Source organism: Protopterus annectens, chromosome 12.part0 (assembly GCF_019279795.1).
Source record: "Protopterus annectens isolate FY-2018-M chromosome 12.part0, PAN1.0, whole genome shotgun sequence".
Taxonomy (NCBI): domain Eukaryota; kingdom Metazoa; phylum Chordata; order Ceratodontiformes; family Protopteridae; genus Protopterus; species Protopterus annectens.
Genome location: NC_056746.1, coordinates 1,193,955,995 through 1,193,972,173, shown reverse-complemented (window position 1 = coordinate 1,193,972,173; position 16,179 = coordinate 1,193,955,995). Strand labels below are relative to the sequence as shown.

The window sequence follows — 16,179 nt, the reverse complement described above, 5'->3', positions numbered from 1 at the left end:
AGAGGTGAAAATATCACATTTCCTTATAACTACTGTTCCAGCTGAGTGAATATGTTTGTAGAAAGGATATCTGTTTACACTGAAGAATGAAATATAAGATAATTCTTGGAAGGAAGAGATATGGCAATTGTCCACTGATCCAAACTACAAAGTGTTGCTGATTGAAGTGGTTGAGAAGTGATAGCCTCATTACTGCTAACAAGATTACTTATTTTAGGGATGGGACTACAGGCCATACTGGGTGGGCTGCTGTTCACGAAACACTCAGTGCTGTATGCGTTGAGCAAATGCTTAGTCAATAGTTAAATGCTGTTTTTTGAAGGTAGAATGCTTTTTGTTTAACAGTACTGTACTGGGTTATCACATAGCTGAAACTCTAAATTAGCTTTATGGAAACAGCTAAAATTACTGTTCAATTTGAACATCAGTAATACACATGTGGCTGCTAGGTTTATGACTCAACAGTGTGAGATTTGAAAAGTCCAAACCATTTTAGCAGATGAATCCATATTTAGTTCTTTGTGTAGATTCCAAATCAGGACATTTCCTGACTTGCTCATGGTTACAACAGGACAGAGGACAAACCACTTGAAATCAGGACTCCCCGATGCACAACATGATGGATGGCAACCCTTTCCTTTCCATACTGCCTGCTGAGAAGAGGCCGATACAACTATTTATCACAGCAGACTGTCTCTCCTTAAATCCCAGTTCCTAGGAAATCTCTTGCTTGCTGTTAATTGAGGGAAAACGAGGATTACTTAAGATTGTGGTCTGCTGTTTTAGGGATTTTCTTCTTTTTACAATGTTGTATGATTAATAGGTTCATAGGTTCATAGGTTCATACTAGGCTATCTGCCCAAGGGCATTTATAAGCCTAGCCCATAGTTATGTGGCTTTCGCCACCCCTTTAGTTTGAATAAAACTATGCCTATTATTTTGCTCTCCTCTGTCAAGCAGTGACACTGAAGTAATCCCTGGGGTATATCTCCCATCCATTGGTCAAGATTCCTCTTGAACAAGGCCAGCGAGGTGCTCTGCCTCACATGTACCGGGATTTTGTTCCACAGCATAGGGAGTCTCTGGGTGATGAATCTGTCCCTCCAGCACGTTCTATTAATGGACTTGGAATATATACATTTCTGGTATGGGTGCACCAGGTTACTCCCTGTAACAAAACGCTTTTAATTTGTGTCATTGTTTTGAGCAGCACAGATGTGGTTTGATGTATTGTGATGGGACAAGTGATTCCCAAGCAACTGCCTTTAGTGGTCTCACACCAGAAGCATTTGATACAACAAACACAGTTAAGGAGTGATACATTTTGCTTGATATTCAGCTGGTGCATCTCAGAACACACAAGTGTCATTTGAGATGCATATAAAACTGGAACAATGGTTCCTGCTCTGCTATTACTGAGCCTCAGAGCTGATATACTAATAGATTCTTCATTGTGAACAGGTATTTTTTGCACTTTAGAGAAAGAGAGAGAATGCTCTTAGGTTTGAGGAAAGTGGCAATGAAATGCATCAGTTTGATTTTATTGATTGCCACAGGTTTTATTTTTCTTTGCTTAGTTTACCATTCACTTTGACATAAAAGTTTATTAATAAAAATGATCCTTACATGTGATTGATTTGATGCTAGTAGAAAGTAATGGATAAACGTACTGTAAACTTTCTGCATATATCTGAAAATACTAGGGGAACATGAATAACTTAATACTCACTGTGAATGAAAAATGCAATGTTATGCCAGGTTACACAGACCACTGCAAACATGTGAAATGTTGTCATTCTAAAGCCTACTAAGCACCTGATAAAGTCACATGATTTGAATAACACAGAATGTCAACAGATAATGTTAATTTAAATCTCAGGGTGATTTTACAGTCTTTACTTCATCTGCTTTTTGGTATTGCTACAATCTATCACTTTCTAACTGATTCCCATGTAGTTTCAGGACTGCCTTGTTACTCTTGGGTCAAGTATGGTACATTGGTAGCTTTGGGCACCAAACTCCTCTGTTTTTGGATTAATCTCAGTCACTGTATAGGAATGAAATACATTATTCACCACACTTTCAGTGTACTCAAAGCTTCTGACATCATACAGACTAATAAAACTTGAAAAACAGATGGGATAACATCAAATGGCATGCCTCACTGTGGAAAGGATTAACACAGGTCTTCCCTGAAGACTACTGGTTTGCTTATACTAGTAAAATGAAAGACAATAAAGTGATTGATGCCAGAGTTCTGTTTTCTCCTTTTTGTCATAGGTAATGATCTCCAGTAGAAATGTTGCGCTTTGTATTGTGATAAGTGTGAAAGACAGAAAAAGGTGGAGTTTAAATTTTAGGACACCTTTAGCTTCCATAATTCTGTAAGTTAACTGAGCAGTTAAGCAGACAAAAAAAATCTAAAGTATACTAGATTTAAATTGCATTGCACCTAGTTAAGTAAAGAATTCTAAATGCAAGTGAGCCATCACCTACCATTGATGATTCCACTGGCAAGTCCAGGGATGCCTTGAATTTCAGTCAAGTTATTCTTTTCAAAGAATTCATCACAGGTGGCATTTAGAAAGCTTGAGGAACAGAAGAGACTCCACAGTTTGGTTGTCACTGTTTCATTACCCTTAGTTATCACCTTGGCGCAGACATCAAAGTTGAGTCGTGATAGAGCTCGATTGCCAAGGAGGCACACCCTTTAGAAACAAAAACAAAGTCTTAGATTTACCAGTTTAGGGAGGGGAAATCATAAACCCAGATATACACAGATGATATGATGAGTTCTGTAACTTTTTGTCTCCTGTTACCCTTTTGTCACCTAAAGCCAATTTATATATATTACATTTATTCATATGACTATATCAGTAGGCAGAGAATTATAATGACCACTATACAGTCCAGGTGTGCTTATGTAGCCTGTAATTCTTGTCAGTGTGCACCTTTTCACTTTAAACCTGAGTAGCTGATGTTGGATGGAAGGTGTCTTAATTTCATGGCAATGCTTGCCATAGAAAAGTCTGATAACATACATACCCAGATGTCCTTGGACCACCAGCCTCTGCTGAGCAGTCTTCTCTATGCTGTACCTTTCTAAGTGCTGTAGAGTCAATCACTAAAATACCTGTAGCTATTTGAATTTGAATTGTGCATTAACTGTACCCCTGGTGTTCTTCATTAATATGTCTATTTACTACATTTTGACAGACAAACTTATAGACTCCACCTCAACAGATAGATAGACAGGCACACCCTGACCAGACCTCTAGCACACACCCGCCTCACCACATCACTCAAGCACATCGTAAGATCAAGTTTCATTTAAATGTAGTTTGTTAGACAAAAATGCAATATTCTGTTTGTATAAGTCTAGAAATGCAGCCATATTAAAGCAGGCCTTCACATTTTGTATGCAGTTTCACTGAATGTACTTTCAATGAAAATAACCTTTAGTTAAAAATACTGATAAGAATAAAATGTACTAACAGAAGTGAATATATTGAGAACAAACAGATCTTGTTTAGATGGTATGAGACTTGAGAGCCAAGGTTAAAGAGGTATGTAGAAATTTACAGGGTCTTGGTATTATTAGAAGATATTTCAGACACGTTTATTTAATTTGTTAGTTTGTTTGGACTGATATGCAGAAAGTCATTGCAGTGCAGCCCACAGAACTGATGTATAGACACACAAGAGTGAGTGCAGCAGTCAGGTCAAATATCCAGCATTTAAGAATATTAATTGTAATGTTAATAAACCAACTGTGCAGGATCCACCCAGGCGTTCGTACGAACCATATCAGGCAAAGTCCTTCTGATAGAGCACAATACACAAGCCAAAGAGAAGCCCTTAAAAGTACTAAAAAGCACTTAAAAGCACTAAGAAATTCTTCAAGTGTTCACTCAAATGTCTTTTCAGACCACAAGTTATTTCAAACAGTTCCTTCCAATAAATCCAATTGCGTAGTAAACAATAGCTTTTATTCACTCAAGTAAAAGTGGTAAGCGCTTTCGCTATGTAGCTTTTTCAAACCATAATGAATCCATTCACAAAGCTCGTATATATATATATATATATATATATATATACGTATAAGCACCTCCTTATTACATTTAATTAGACAATAAAACAATAAATCAATTAGCTTAACCTCAGTTTTTAAAGGAATATTCAAATTTCAAGTACCTTAAAAGCCTGAAATACTCTTCAAATAAACTACATATGCTTACTACAATTCTAAAAGCAATGTATATTTTTAAAACATATATCATACATATGAATTAATTAAGATATACTATACAATAATATACAATAATAAACTTTATATTAAAAAATATATATGAATTGTTAAAAACGTACTAAAAATCTATTCAATATTTAATAATTAATATTTAATATTTAATACCCCTCCCTTTTAAAGTAGGTTTTAAGGGAATTTTTTCATTGAGTCCAGGGGGATTATGTGCGTGTAATCTAATTATGCAGCCTGTTTCTATTTGTTCAGTACGATTACATACATCTCCCCCTCTTTGATTAGGTATGTTGGTTTGCATGATCATAAACTTAAAAGAATGTGTAGGCCCCTCCTTAAGAACATGTTTCGAGAGTGCATTAACCTCAGATTTAATTCTAATTTGATAAACATGTTCCCTTATTCTATTTTTTAACTTTCTGTCTGTTTTACCCACATAGAACACACTGCATTCCATGCAGGTGGCCAAATACACTAGATGTTCTGAATTACGAGACCCAGTAACATTAAAAGTATAAACCTTAGAAGTAAGGGGATGTACAAACAAATTATCAGTACTAATGTATTCACAAAAGTTGCATTTACCACATTGTGTGGTTCCATTAAAACCTGCCTGACTTTTTCTAACGTTACTTGGGAAGCATAGTAGTCTATGTAAATTCTGTTTATTTTTATATACAAACTGAGGATGTTCACCCACTAGCTCCTTAATACCAGGATCAGTAGTTAAAATATCCCAGTGTCTACTAAACACATATTTAATTATTTTTATATCTTGAGTATAAAATAAAGCCACTTTCTGTTGCTTGCCTTTATTTTCACTCTCTACTTTGTGCTGATCTATATAAAAACTCCTACCTCTATCTGAAAAATAAGGACATGCTTTACTTTCCCTTTCTTGGTACACCTCCGAAAAACATTCCTTGACTTCTGTATGTTTATAATTACGTGCTAACAGCCTTCCATTCAAAATTTTTAACTCAGCCTCATAGTTACTCTGTAGGGGGTTCAATCTAGAAGCTCTAATGGCTTGTCCTTTAATAATATCAGTGAAAATATGTTGTGGGTGCATACTATTTCTATGTAACAATGTATTTTTATAACAATTTTTCCTATGCACCCCAGTATTAAAATTCCCATTTTCTAAACGCTGTATAGACACGTCTAAGAAAGCTATATTGTCCTTAGAGCTGACCATGGTAAATTTTAAAAATGAAGTAGACAAATTCATTTCTCCATGAAATCTATTTAAATCTTCAGCTGAACCATTCCAAAGAAAAAATAAATCATCTACAAATCGTCTGTAAAAACAGATGAACCTTTGAAACATTTCAGAATGAAAAAGTTTTTGTTCTTCCCACAATGCCATTACTAGGTTGGCGTAGCTATTGGCACAAGAAGTGCCCATAGCCACGCCATCCTTTTGTAAGTACAAGCGTTCTTCAAACAAAAAAACATTATTTTCCAAAACCAATTGAAGAAATAAACAAATAAAATCTCTACGATGCACTGGGAAATCAGAATGTCTATCCAAGTAAGTTCCAATACTACTAATTCCTACTTCATTAGGTATACTTGTAAATAATGAATTAACATCCATGGTTACCATAGTATTTGAATCAACATCCTGTAAGTTCATCATCTCAGCATAAAAGTCTAATAGAAACTGTTTAGAATCTTGCAATATGAAAACATTTGTGCTCACTCTAGGCCTCAGCATCTTCTCAATAAACACTGATAAAGGTTCTGTGACCCACCCTTGACCTGAGACAATTGGTCTCATAGGGGGGGCAAATGAATCTTTATGTACTTTAGGTAGCCCTTGGATCACTGGAATAGTTGGTGTGTCAGTAAATAAAAAGTTATACATATTTAAATCAATAATTTCTTTCTCATATAACTGATCCAAAACATTATGTACTTTTAAATGTGCTCTTGAGCTTTAATTATAGGCATCAATTTATAATGGTTTATGTCATTCAACATCTCAAACATACTCTCATTATATATTCCCCTATCCATTATAACTATAGGGCCACCTTTATCTGCCGGTCTAATAGATATATTTCTGTCATTCCTCAACTCCTGCAATGCTTTAAACTGTCTTGGTGTTAAATTATGCTTCTTAATGTTAACTTGAGTAACATCTTTTGTTTTAAACAAATCCTTCTCAACAATTTTACTAAACGTATCCAAGAAGGGATGTAAAACAGGTACATAAGTACTAGGTCTCTTAAAATATCCCCCTGTTGTCCTTGTTTCATTATTTGCATATAATATTTTTAGTTGTACATTTCTAACAAATAGTTTGACATCAATGACTGTTTCAGTGACATTACTTATTTTAGATGTTAGTAGTGCTAGTTCTGAGGTTCATAATCCTTTCCCCATAGCCAAAACCTCTGCCAGGGGGAGAAATCGCTCCATGAGCAGAGGGAGACAGAAAAGAAAGGCCTCGGGGATGGATATGAAAGAACCAACTATAAAGAAAATGTGGGAGAGGATGACTTAGTTTGGAACCTATCCCATAGACCCCTTAATAAATTTGAAATAGAAGTTTTAAATAAGGGCCTTTCATTTATTCCATCCAATTCCTGCACAGTTGGTTTATTAACATTACTATTTTATGTGCTCCTTTTTCATACTGTGCAGGTACCTTTGTTTGCTAGTGGTACTTATTATTATTTATCCTAAGAATATTAATTATATTATTCAGGAGGAAAGGAATATGAGTGTAGAAGCTACAGATATAACATTCTGAGTACAGAATTTATGGACTGTATAATGAGTGCAGAAGCTATGGACATTAAGATTTGATTCAGATATTGTTGACATCTACTGCCACTGTACATAATAAAACATTCTTAAACAAACTACAGTGTATGCAGACTTTTATTCTGAAAGGTATAATAAGCTTTGGCTCATAAAGGAAAGACTGACATCTGTTCAGCACAGTTCTGGGCAATTAAAAGTCAAAGACATTCATTCCAGTCTCATTTTCATTTCTTCCAGTTATTTCCAGTTCATTTCAATATTCTACAGTCCTATTAATTCTTATAATGGTGAGCCACCATTGATGGCAGAGGGGGCAATATCTGCAGTTAAAGTAAGTCCCAAAACCCCATAGCAACCTTGCAAGTCTATCAGCAGTAAGACTACATGCATTTTGAAGAGCAGCAGTGTTCCCACTACAGAAAATCTACAGCAAAGCCTCAAAGAACTTCAGACTCTTCAAGATACCAGTGTAAAGGATGTTATCTGGTTAACTGCAACTTATCAGAAAACTTCACCATCTTCAAAGCAGACAAAAGACTTTCATCTTTACAGTATGACATCACAGAGCCAAGGAAATCCTTACAAGAGGGGGTTTAAAAAAGCTGTTAGATGCCCGGCCACCTTCCCAACACAACTTCAACTTTTCTTATGTGAGCATTCATTTTTCTTGCAATGCATTTTCTAGCTAAATCAGACAGGAAATCTCAGAAAGGTTTGAATACATCAGCAAATGTAAATTGTATAAATATGTCAAACAGTATTTCTAGAGTAAAGGCACCAGTAAATGTGTGGTTTAAAGTTAAAAAAAAATTGTAAAGCAGTCTAAAAAACTGTTCCAGAAGTGGTGAGTTAAATTTAATTGTTATTAGTTCAGGAATGTTAAACCTTTCTAGACACAAAAGCATTAAATTACAAAAGCACTCTGTAATGAGTGTGGTAACAGCAACACTTTCTCATGATTTGCAGTATGATTCAGCTTCTTATATCAATATGGTTTCAGACTTAAGTGACATACATATTGTAACAAATTCTAGTTTACAGTCTTCAGAAATCAGTGAAAATGCTACAGCCTATGTAATTCAAAATACAGAGTTAAGTAGCAGTATTGCAGGTACAGACGTGGACAGTCAGTGCAGAACATGCAGGTTTACAACAAGACACAAAGAAAGCATTTGCAATGTCTCAGGATAATGTTAAAGTACAGATGTTCAGACTAATATATTCTAAAAGGGATCAGAGTGCAGATTTTGATCAGTTTGATAAAGTAAACACCAACATAAATGATACACAGACTTCAGGGAAAAATTAAGAAGAAATGCATACCATAGCGAAGTCAGTGTTGCTAGTTCTATAAAAAGATTTTCAGCTTATCTATAAAGGGTGTAGCAGTCCAGCATCAAATCATATCATTTATCTGTCATTGCTTAAGGATGAGAGAAATGACAACATTTCATTGTTTACAGAGAAGAAATTATAGAATAATGTACTGATCAAAATTATGGAATAATGTACTGATTAATACATACACATCGATTTCAGTTACAAGTAAACCTCTACTAGAGGTCATGAGTGCAGCTATGTCAGGATTTGAAGGGTCAAAAGTTACAACACTGAGCAGTTCTGAGTGTAACAGTACTGTAATAGGTATGGACATGTTATCAGAGTTGCATGTTGTTTTAGACTTCAGTAACAAGATTTTATGGAAAATAAAAATTATATAGAATATACAGTAGTGCATACAGATGAGACTTGTAATAATTTTTGAGCAGTAGATGTACATAATTTGAAGACTCTTTTAAGACAGCAACACATATTTATGGGTTAAAGATAAAATAAATTCTAGTTCAGCCGAAGTGTAGGAAGTCAAGTAATCACATTTTCAGAAACAGTTTCTTATTCTCAGAAAAGCAAAGACAGACTGGAAAGGAAATTTCAATTCACTTTTATGGTCAGTAAGAAAAAAGGTAACAGTTTCAAGCTAGTAGTAAACTTAAAAAAATTAGTATATTTATTTACCATTCTGGAAGCACATGTTGTGTATACGTATGTCAGAAATAACAGTCAGGTTTACAGTTGTAGATCTGGCAAATACATTTTTTGTGTTATTGTTTTGTTTAGCAGACATTTTTAAAACCATTGAATTATATCTTGATACATACAGAGAAAGAAGAGCATTTACAGATAGTAAATGATGTTTTGCTAGTTTACAGAATGTAGAATTTAAAGTCAATGTTGTTGCGTCTTTTGGCTTTTCCCAGTTAGGGGTCACCACAGTGGAACTCCGGTCCACTAATGATTATCAGTAGATTTTTATGTGCTGAGTTGCCAACCCTGAAGCACAACCTTTAATGAAGGTACACCCATTCACGCATGTCTCCACACAGAAGACACTTTAGCTGAGAATCGAACAGGACAACATCTTACTGTGTGGTGACAACGCTACCGCAGCACCACCACCGCAGTTACAGAATTTAAAGTCAATGTTGCATTTTAAAATTGACTTTAAGTCAAAAGTTCAGATCCCAATCAAGAAAAAAGTGCATCATAAATATTATGTGTCATTTAAGCCACAGGTTCAAATCTTATGTTAGGAAAATAATGCAATATAATTTTACAATATGAAGAAACTTCACATATTTGTAAAGGGGAGACAAATAAAATTCCAGAATCAGATCAGTTCAATTCTAGTAATAAATGTGTATATGCAAATGGTTCAAGAAGTGATATATTTCATGCAGAAACTGTAGTTTACCAAGCACATCAGAGGCATGCACTTATGTAACTGAGTTGTCAGATTGCAGGCTGGCTCAGCAAGCTGAACTAAAGACAGTACTGCATGTCATAAAAAAGTATGGTAAAGATCAGTTTAATATTATTGTTGACAGTTTTATGCAGTAACTGTGCTTACTATTTATCCAAGAAAATTGTAGATGGTAATGATAAATCCCTGCAATATTCACTAGAACTGAAAGAGTTAAATGACATCAGCTAAAAGAACAGCTACGTTTAAGGCAGTGGGCAGAGACATGCACATTGAAGACATTCTTTTGTAAATTATGACCTGAGGGTCACAGAGTAAATGGAAAAAATTATACAGTTGATTAATTTTACAAAGGCAGAGAAATGCAAAAAAATTGAAATATTAATACAGTGTCAGATTATTACTTTAGTTTCATTTGAGGTTATGACAGGGAAAATAATGCCACTGATATTTCCATTTGATTTAATAATGAAGTTACAGCCTTTCCATTTCACTGTAGTATATTATCAGTTCAGTTACAGACTTGCAAGAATTTATTTATTAGTAACATAAGTCTACTTCACTACAGTACATTATCAGTTTGCTTACAGACTTATAAGAGTTTATTAGCAGCATATGTTTATTTTATGCAGAAAAATGTAAATAAAGTCAGGACAACAAGAAATGCTATTGGTTTGTAATTGTTAAAGCTGCAAATGTTATTTTAAGGACATAACACTGCTGTTTTGTGCTTTGCAGATATTACTACAAAAATACATGCATGTCAGTTTGGATATTTGAATAATTTCCAGTTTGGTTTTAAATGCAGTCAAGAAAAAAATATTATATCTGCCAGCCAGACTTATACCAGAGATGGATGAAGGAGGATTGGAGACCCTAATGTTACTCATCAAAGTACCCTTGGACATTAAGGTGACTCTTCTCATACCTTAGCAGTAACTGGGACAATGCAGAGTAAGACCTAAACTTGGCAAGAGCTGCGGTGCAGAAGTCAAGTATCTACAGAAAGACAAGACTGCTAAAGCCAGAAGTGAAGTCTGGCATAGACAAATTTGTCACAGGACTCCTTAATGTGGGATGGGGGTGCTGGGTGGTAGCTGTGCTAGGTTATTTGGGTGGCTAAGAAGGGTTAGGAAAGGGTTAAGTGAGTTGGGATTTGAAAGGAAGTGAGGTAGTGTTAGGGGTGTGCCTTGAAGGTTTTTTTTTAAAGGAAATCCAGAGTGAATAAGCACATTTGGTGTGGACTTGTCGTTGAGGCAGGATCATGTCTCAGATGACCTGAGGTTGTGAGTAAGGTAGCCCTTGGGTAGTTATAAGTAGTGAGGTGAGTACAGCTTTGTTGGGTTTTTAAGGATTCCTTTTTTTCCCTTATAAAGGATATATAAGAAGGTTATATGTAGTGTTAGGTCTGTTCCTGGTGTGGGGCTTGTTTTCCAGTTAATTGAGGCTGTAGTGGCATCAGCTTCTGGGCAAAAATGGGTATTTTAATTTGCTGGATGGGTTATTAGGAAGGTTTTGTGTGTGGGATGGCTGTTTGCATTTATTAACTTTCCCTGGGGGTCTAGTGCTGCACCATCCTTAGGAAGAGTTTTGGTTTAAGTATTAACTTTCCCTGGTGGGCTAGTGTGGTTTATTGTTTAATTATTAACTTTCCCTGGTGGCTAGTGCTGCGGTGTCCATAAGAAGATTTATGTTGTTTAACTAACTTTCCCTGTGGTCTAGTGCTGTGCCATTTATAAGTAGCAGTATGTATAATATTACTTTTTCCGGTGGTCTCGTGTTGTGCTGTTAAGTTTTGTGTTACTGTTTAGCTTTCCCTGGTGGTCTAGTGCTGCGCCATTAAGTTTCTTGTAACTGTTTAGCTTTCCCTGGTGGTCTAGTGCTGTGCGGTCCATAGAAGAGGTTTTGTGGTAATTTGTGGGCTGGTTTCTGACCATTAACGGCTGGATATGCATGCACAATGGTGCCGGTGCGGTGCTCTATGGACATTTAAAAAAAAAAAGAAAGAAAGAAAGAAAGAAATTAATAAGTAAAGGGGATGGCTGTTTAAAGCAATTTGCTTTTCAAGCAGTTAACCCCCTAGCCTTTGTACATGGGGTCTAGTGTTGGCATGCAGTGGTGAGTAACATGGCCGTGTTGTTCCGTGGTGGTGTAGTGTGTTTGTGCGGTGTTTGAGTGGGGATAGAGTAAGAGGGTTGTATGGATGTTGGTTTTGTTCATTCCCCAGTGGTCTAGTGCTGGAGTATGGTGCTTGCGTGGGATGGCTGTTTGGTCATTTGTTTCCTGGTGGTCTAGTGGTTTTGTTGTGTGGTATGGCTGTTTGATTTCTTCCCTGGTGATCTAGTGTATGGTGCTTGTGTGGGACAGCTGTTTGGTTGGTTTGCCTCCCTGGTGGTCTAGCGGTTTGTTGTGTGGGATGGCTGTTTGATTTTTCTCCCTGGTGATCTAGTTTGGTCGTGTGGTGGTGTGTGGTGATTGCAGAGCCTGGTTCTTGTTCCTTGTATGGTTTCCTGGTGGTCTAGTGCTGAGTGGGCAGAGCAGAGATGCTCTGCTTTCCTGGGCTTGTCGAGCTGTGCGGCTTTCCATGCATGCGTGGTAGTGAGGGCAATCCTTGATTGCCATTTTTCTGTATATATATATATATATATATATATATATATATATATATATATATATATGTATATATAAAAAGAAGAGAGAGAGAACAAAGACAATTTTGCTTGTTGCTGATGCATGCTTAGACAGGGGAGGTATGTGTGGTGATTTAGATAGGATTAACATTAAGACAAAGGCATGATGATGAGGCAAGGTTTTTTTTTTCTTTTCTGGGATTTCAGAGGGACCTATGGTGATGGTGACTACAGTGTGTATGGCTGGAGTGCAAATGGGTTTGTGGGAGAATAGGTAGTTATTGAGATTAACTTTATTGTGCCAAGTTTATTATTGTCATTAACTTCTTTGTTTCTTTCTAGGTGATTATGGCGGAGGCTTTGAGACAGAGATGGGCCAGTATTGTAGCATAGGCGGAAGATTTGTTCAATGCCATTCCTGCTGAGGTACCAACAACTAGCACGCAGGGTGTGACCACTCATTAGAAGTGGCAGATGACTACAACCCGGGCATCCAGGGTGAGGAAAGCCAAGCAGACAGCATTGGTGGAGAAGGCTACAGAGGTGATGATGCCCCCTGTATCAGCTGCAGGTAATAATTCATCAAGCTTAGGGGGTGAGGAGGCTAGAGCAGGTGCAGGGGGTGAGGAAGGGGCAGTGAGGGTGTCCATAGGGGGCTACTGGGTAGTGGCTTTGAGGCTTTAGCCAAGTGTGGAGGAGTTTTTGAGGATAGCCTGTCCTTGTTAGATTAGGAGTTGGGGCCGGATATCCATGAGGTAGGGTCTGATTTTGGATTATGGCCGGGGGATTGATTGACATCACAAGGCCTGTGACAAGAAGGGGCTCCCATTTTATTGACCCCACACATATCTCTGTTAGTAAAGGAGAAGATTTGGAAAGGGGAGTTCATCGATATTTTTGAATTGATTGATACAGATGGGGTTCAGTGGTTGACGGAAGCAGAGATGGCTAATGGGAAGGACCTTTTGGCTACATTGGCTGTGATAGGTCGCAAAAGGGTAGGGAGATTTCGGGCTAAGACATGGGATAATTGGGTCCTAGGTTTCTTTTATTATATCGCAGTGTGTTTGGAAAGGGACACCACTGGCTCTTCCTCTTTTGGCTTATTTTTAACTATTAGGGAAGAGAAGAGGTTGAAGCCCGGTTATTGCATGGTTATGGTATGACCAAAAGTTTTGCAAGCGTAAAGCAGTAGATAAATCTATGAGTTGGGAGGTCAGACATCTGGACATTTGGCTGTTCACCATGATGGATACCAGTGGAGGGGGTAGCAGCTTATCTCAGCCATCTGAGGGTGGTGCAAGGATATGTTGGGCTTTTAATGCTGGTAGGTGTTCCTGGGTGGGTTGTAGATTTGCTCATACTTGCTCAAAGTGTATAGGGTGGATGCATTTACACAATGTGGAGGGGGTGGGGGTCAGGTTGGGTGTGTAAGAGGTTGGAATAGTTCCCTTTCAGTGTTGCTAGGTGGGTGTGGTTGGGCTAATTTTTGGGGCCAAAGGGTGGGTCCTTTCGAGGAGGTAGAGGGAGTTTTGGGGTGAATGTATTGAAGGACTTATTGATGAATTATCCACTGCCGGTGGTAGTAGGGGAGTTAATAGAAGTTTTTTCCAAAGGGTTTTCAATTAAGTCTGCACTGGTGGAGGGCAGAAGGGTGGGGAGAAATTTGAGGTCTGTCAAGGGGAGGGAGGTGATTTGCAAGAGATGACTGACAAAGAGTGTCAGGCTGGGAGGGTGTTAGGTTCTTTTTGTTACTCTCCTTTCCCTAACTTTAGGGTGTCACCATTAGGTTTGGTTCCAAAGAAAAAGCAGGTTGAATTTAGCTTAATTCATCATTTATCATGCCCTGTGGGTGAGTCAGTGAATGATTTCATTCCCAGTGAAGAGGCTAGAGTAACATATTCATTTTTGGATGATGCAGTTCGGGTCATTAGGAGTTTCAAGGACCCTTGGTTAGTTAAAGTAGATATTGAGTCAGCTTTTCATTTGCTACCTGTGTGGGATGAGGATTGGCCGTTATTAGGCATGGTGGTAGGGGACAACTTTTATTTTGACACTGCCATGCCTATGGGATGTGCAATGGTGTGTGCTACTTTCGAGAAGTTTAGCTCAGTGTTGCAATGGATATGGCAGCAGATGGTGGAGGATCAGCAAGCCGTACACTACTTAGATGATTTTTTTATTGGTGGGGAAGGTAGGCAAGGGGAGCAGGTAACTATGTAAGAGTTTGTGGGGATGTGTGAGGCCTTGGGGGTACCTTTGGCTAAGCATAAATTGGAGGGCCCGGCGAGGGCATTGGAATTTTTGGGGTTGAAGGTAGATGCAGAGCAGGGTTTGTTTTGTTTGCCTCAAGGTAAGATGGTTAGGCTGCAGGACAAAATTATTTGGGTGAAGGATATTATGGAATTGTTGGGTTTGTTGAACTTCACGTGCAGGGAGGTGCATCCTAGGCAGATGTTTTGTTGGTCTGTGGCATTTTTTTGAAAGGACATAAGAGTAGTACCACAGAGTATGGGTCAGTAAGTTGGCATGAGAGGATTTAGATTTGTGGATGGAATTTTTACAACAGTTTAATGGGATTTTATTTTGGCAGTTGGATTGGGTTACACAAGTAGAACTGCAGTTGTTTACTGATGCAGCTAGGGGGGGGTCGGGAATGGGTGCTTACTTTGCAGGTCAATGGTTTGCTGTTCCATGGCCGGAGCATTGGTCAGAGGAGTTGAAACGGGATGTTGCCTTTTTGGAGTTGATGCCAATCTGGGCAGCTTTGATGGCATGGCAGGATCATTTGAAGGGGTGGAGGGTGGTATTCCATTCAGATAATTCTGCGGTGGTAAGAGTGCTACAGATAAAAATGGCTAAAGCACCTTGCTTGTTATTTATTCTTAGGAAATTGGCATTGCATAGCTTGCTGATTAACTTTTCTTTTACAGGGTTGCATGTACTGGGAGTTTCAAATGAGATAGCTGATAGTTTGTCTCATTTTCAGTTCCACAGGTTCCACCAGGTAGCTCCGGAAGTGGCTTTGCATCCATCAGTTGTCCCACCCAGTATTTGGCAGATTGGGCAATAGTTATTGGCAGGTTGGTGCAACAATCATGGGTGGCATCTACAAGACGAGCCTATGGTAGAGCATTGCTTGAATTTGACAAATATTTGTGGCAGTTATCTGATGAGGACTGCATGTGGTCTGAGAATATGCTATTATGTCATCTAGCCATGTTGAAGGGGCAGGGAAGGGCAGTGCAAACCGTGAGGGTGGCCTTAGCAGCCATTGCTGCGTATACTCGGTTGGTTGGATTAGAGGATTTCACTAGGTCTTGGGTGGTGAGTAGAGTGTTAAAAGGGTGGGCTAGAGTTGAAGGGAACAGCATCAATAGGAGATGGCTAGTTACAAAAAGTATTTTAAGAATGTTGTTAAATGGTTTGGGTAAAGTGTGTGGTTGTTTGGATGAGTATGTGTTGTGGTGTGCAGTTAGTGTTTGGATGTACTGCAGTGCATTTCGTGTGTCGGAGTTATTGGGTTCGTTGGTATGGGAGGATGTATTTATATTAGATTGCATTCTTCAAAGACAGTTCAGGAGGGGCTTGAGCCACCCATTGTTTTAGAGAAGGTGGGGGTAGCTTGGAGATTTCCAGTAGTTTGGGGAAGGGGCACGGAAGGGTAGAATTCAAGGGTTGTTATTCTCAGCAGTGAGTGGTAAAGCATTGACAGGCGAGCAATTGAATATGGTTATGAGAAGGGCACTTTG

At 38.1% G+C, this 16,179-nt stretch overlaps 1 protein-coding gene across 1 annotated transcript in view; it reads right to left on the bottom strand.

Annotated features, from left to right (window-relative positions):
- Positions 1-16,179, bottom strand: part of SLC12A5 (solute carrier family 12 member 5) — a 1,753,644-nt gene that overhangs the window by 842,188 nt on the left and 895,277 nt on the right. The window contains exon 8 of the mRNA XM_044090243.1: positions 2,497-2,708. Coding sequence (XP_043946178.1) covers positions 2,497-2,708 — 212 coding nt within the window. The remainder of the gene's footprint in view (positions 1-2,496; positions 2,709-16,179) is intronic.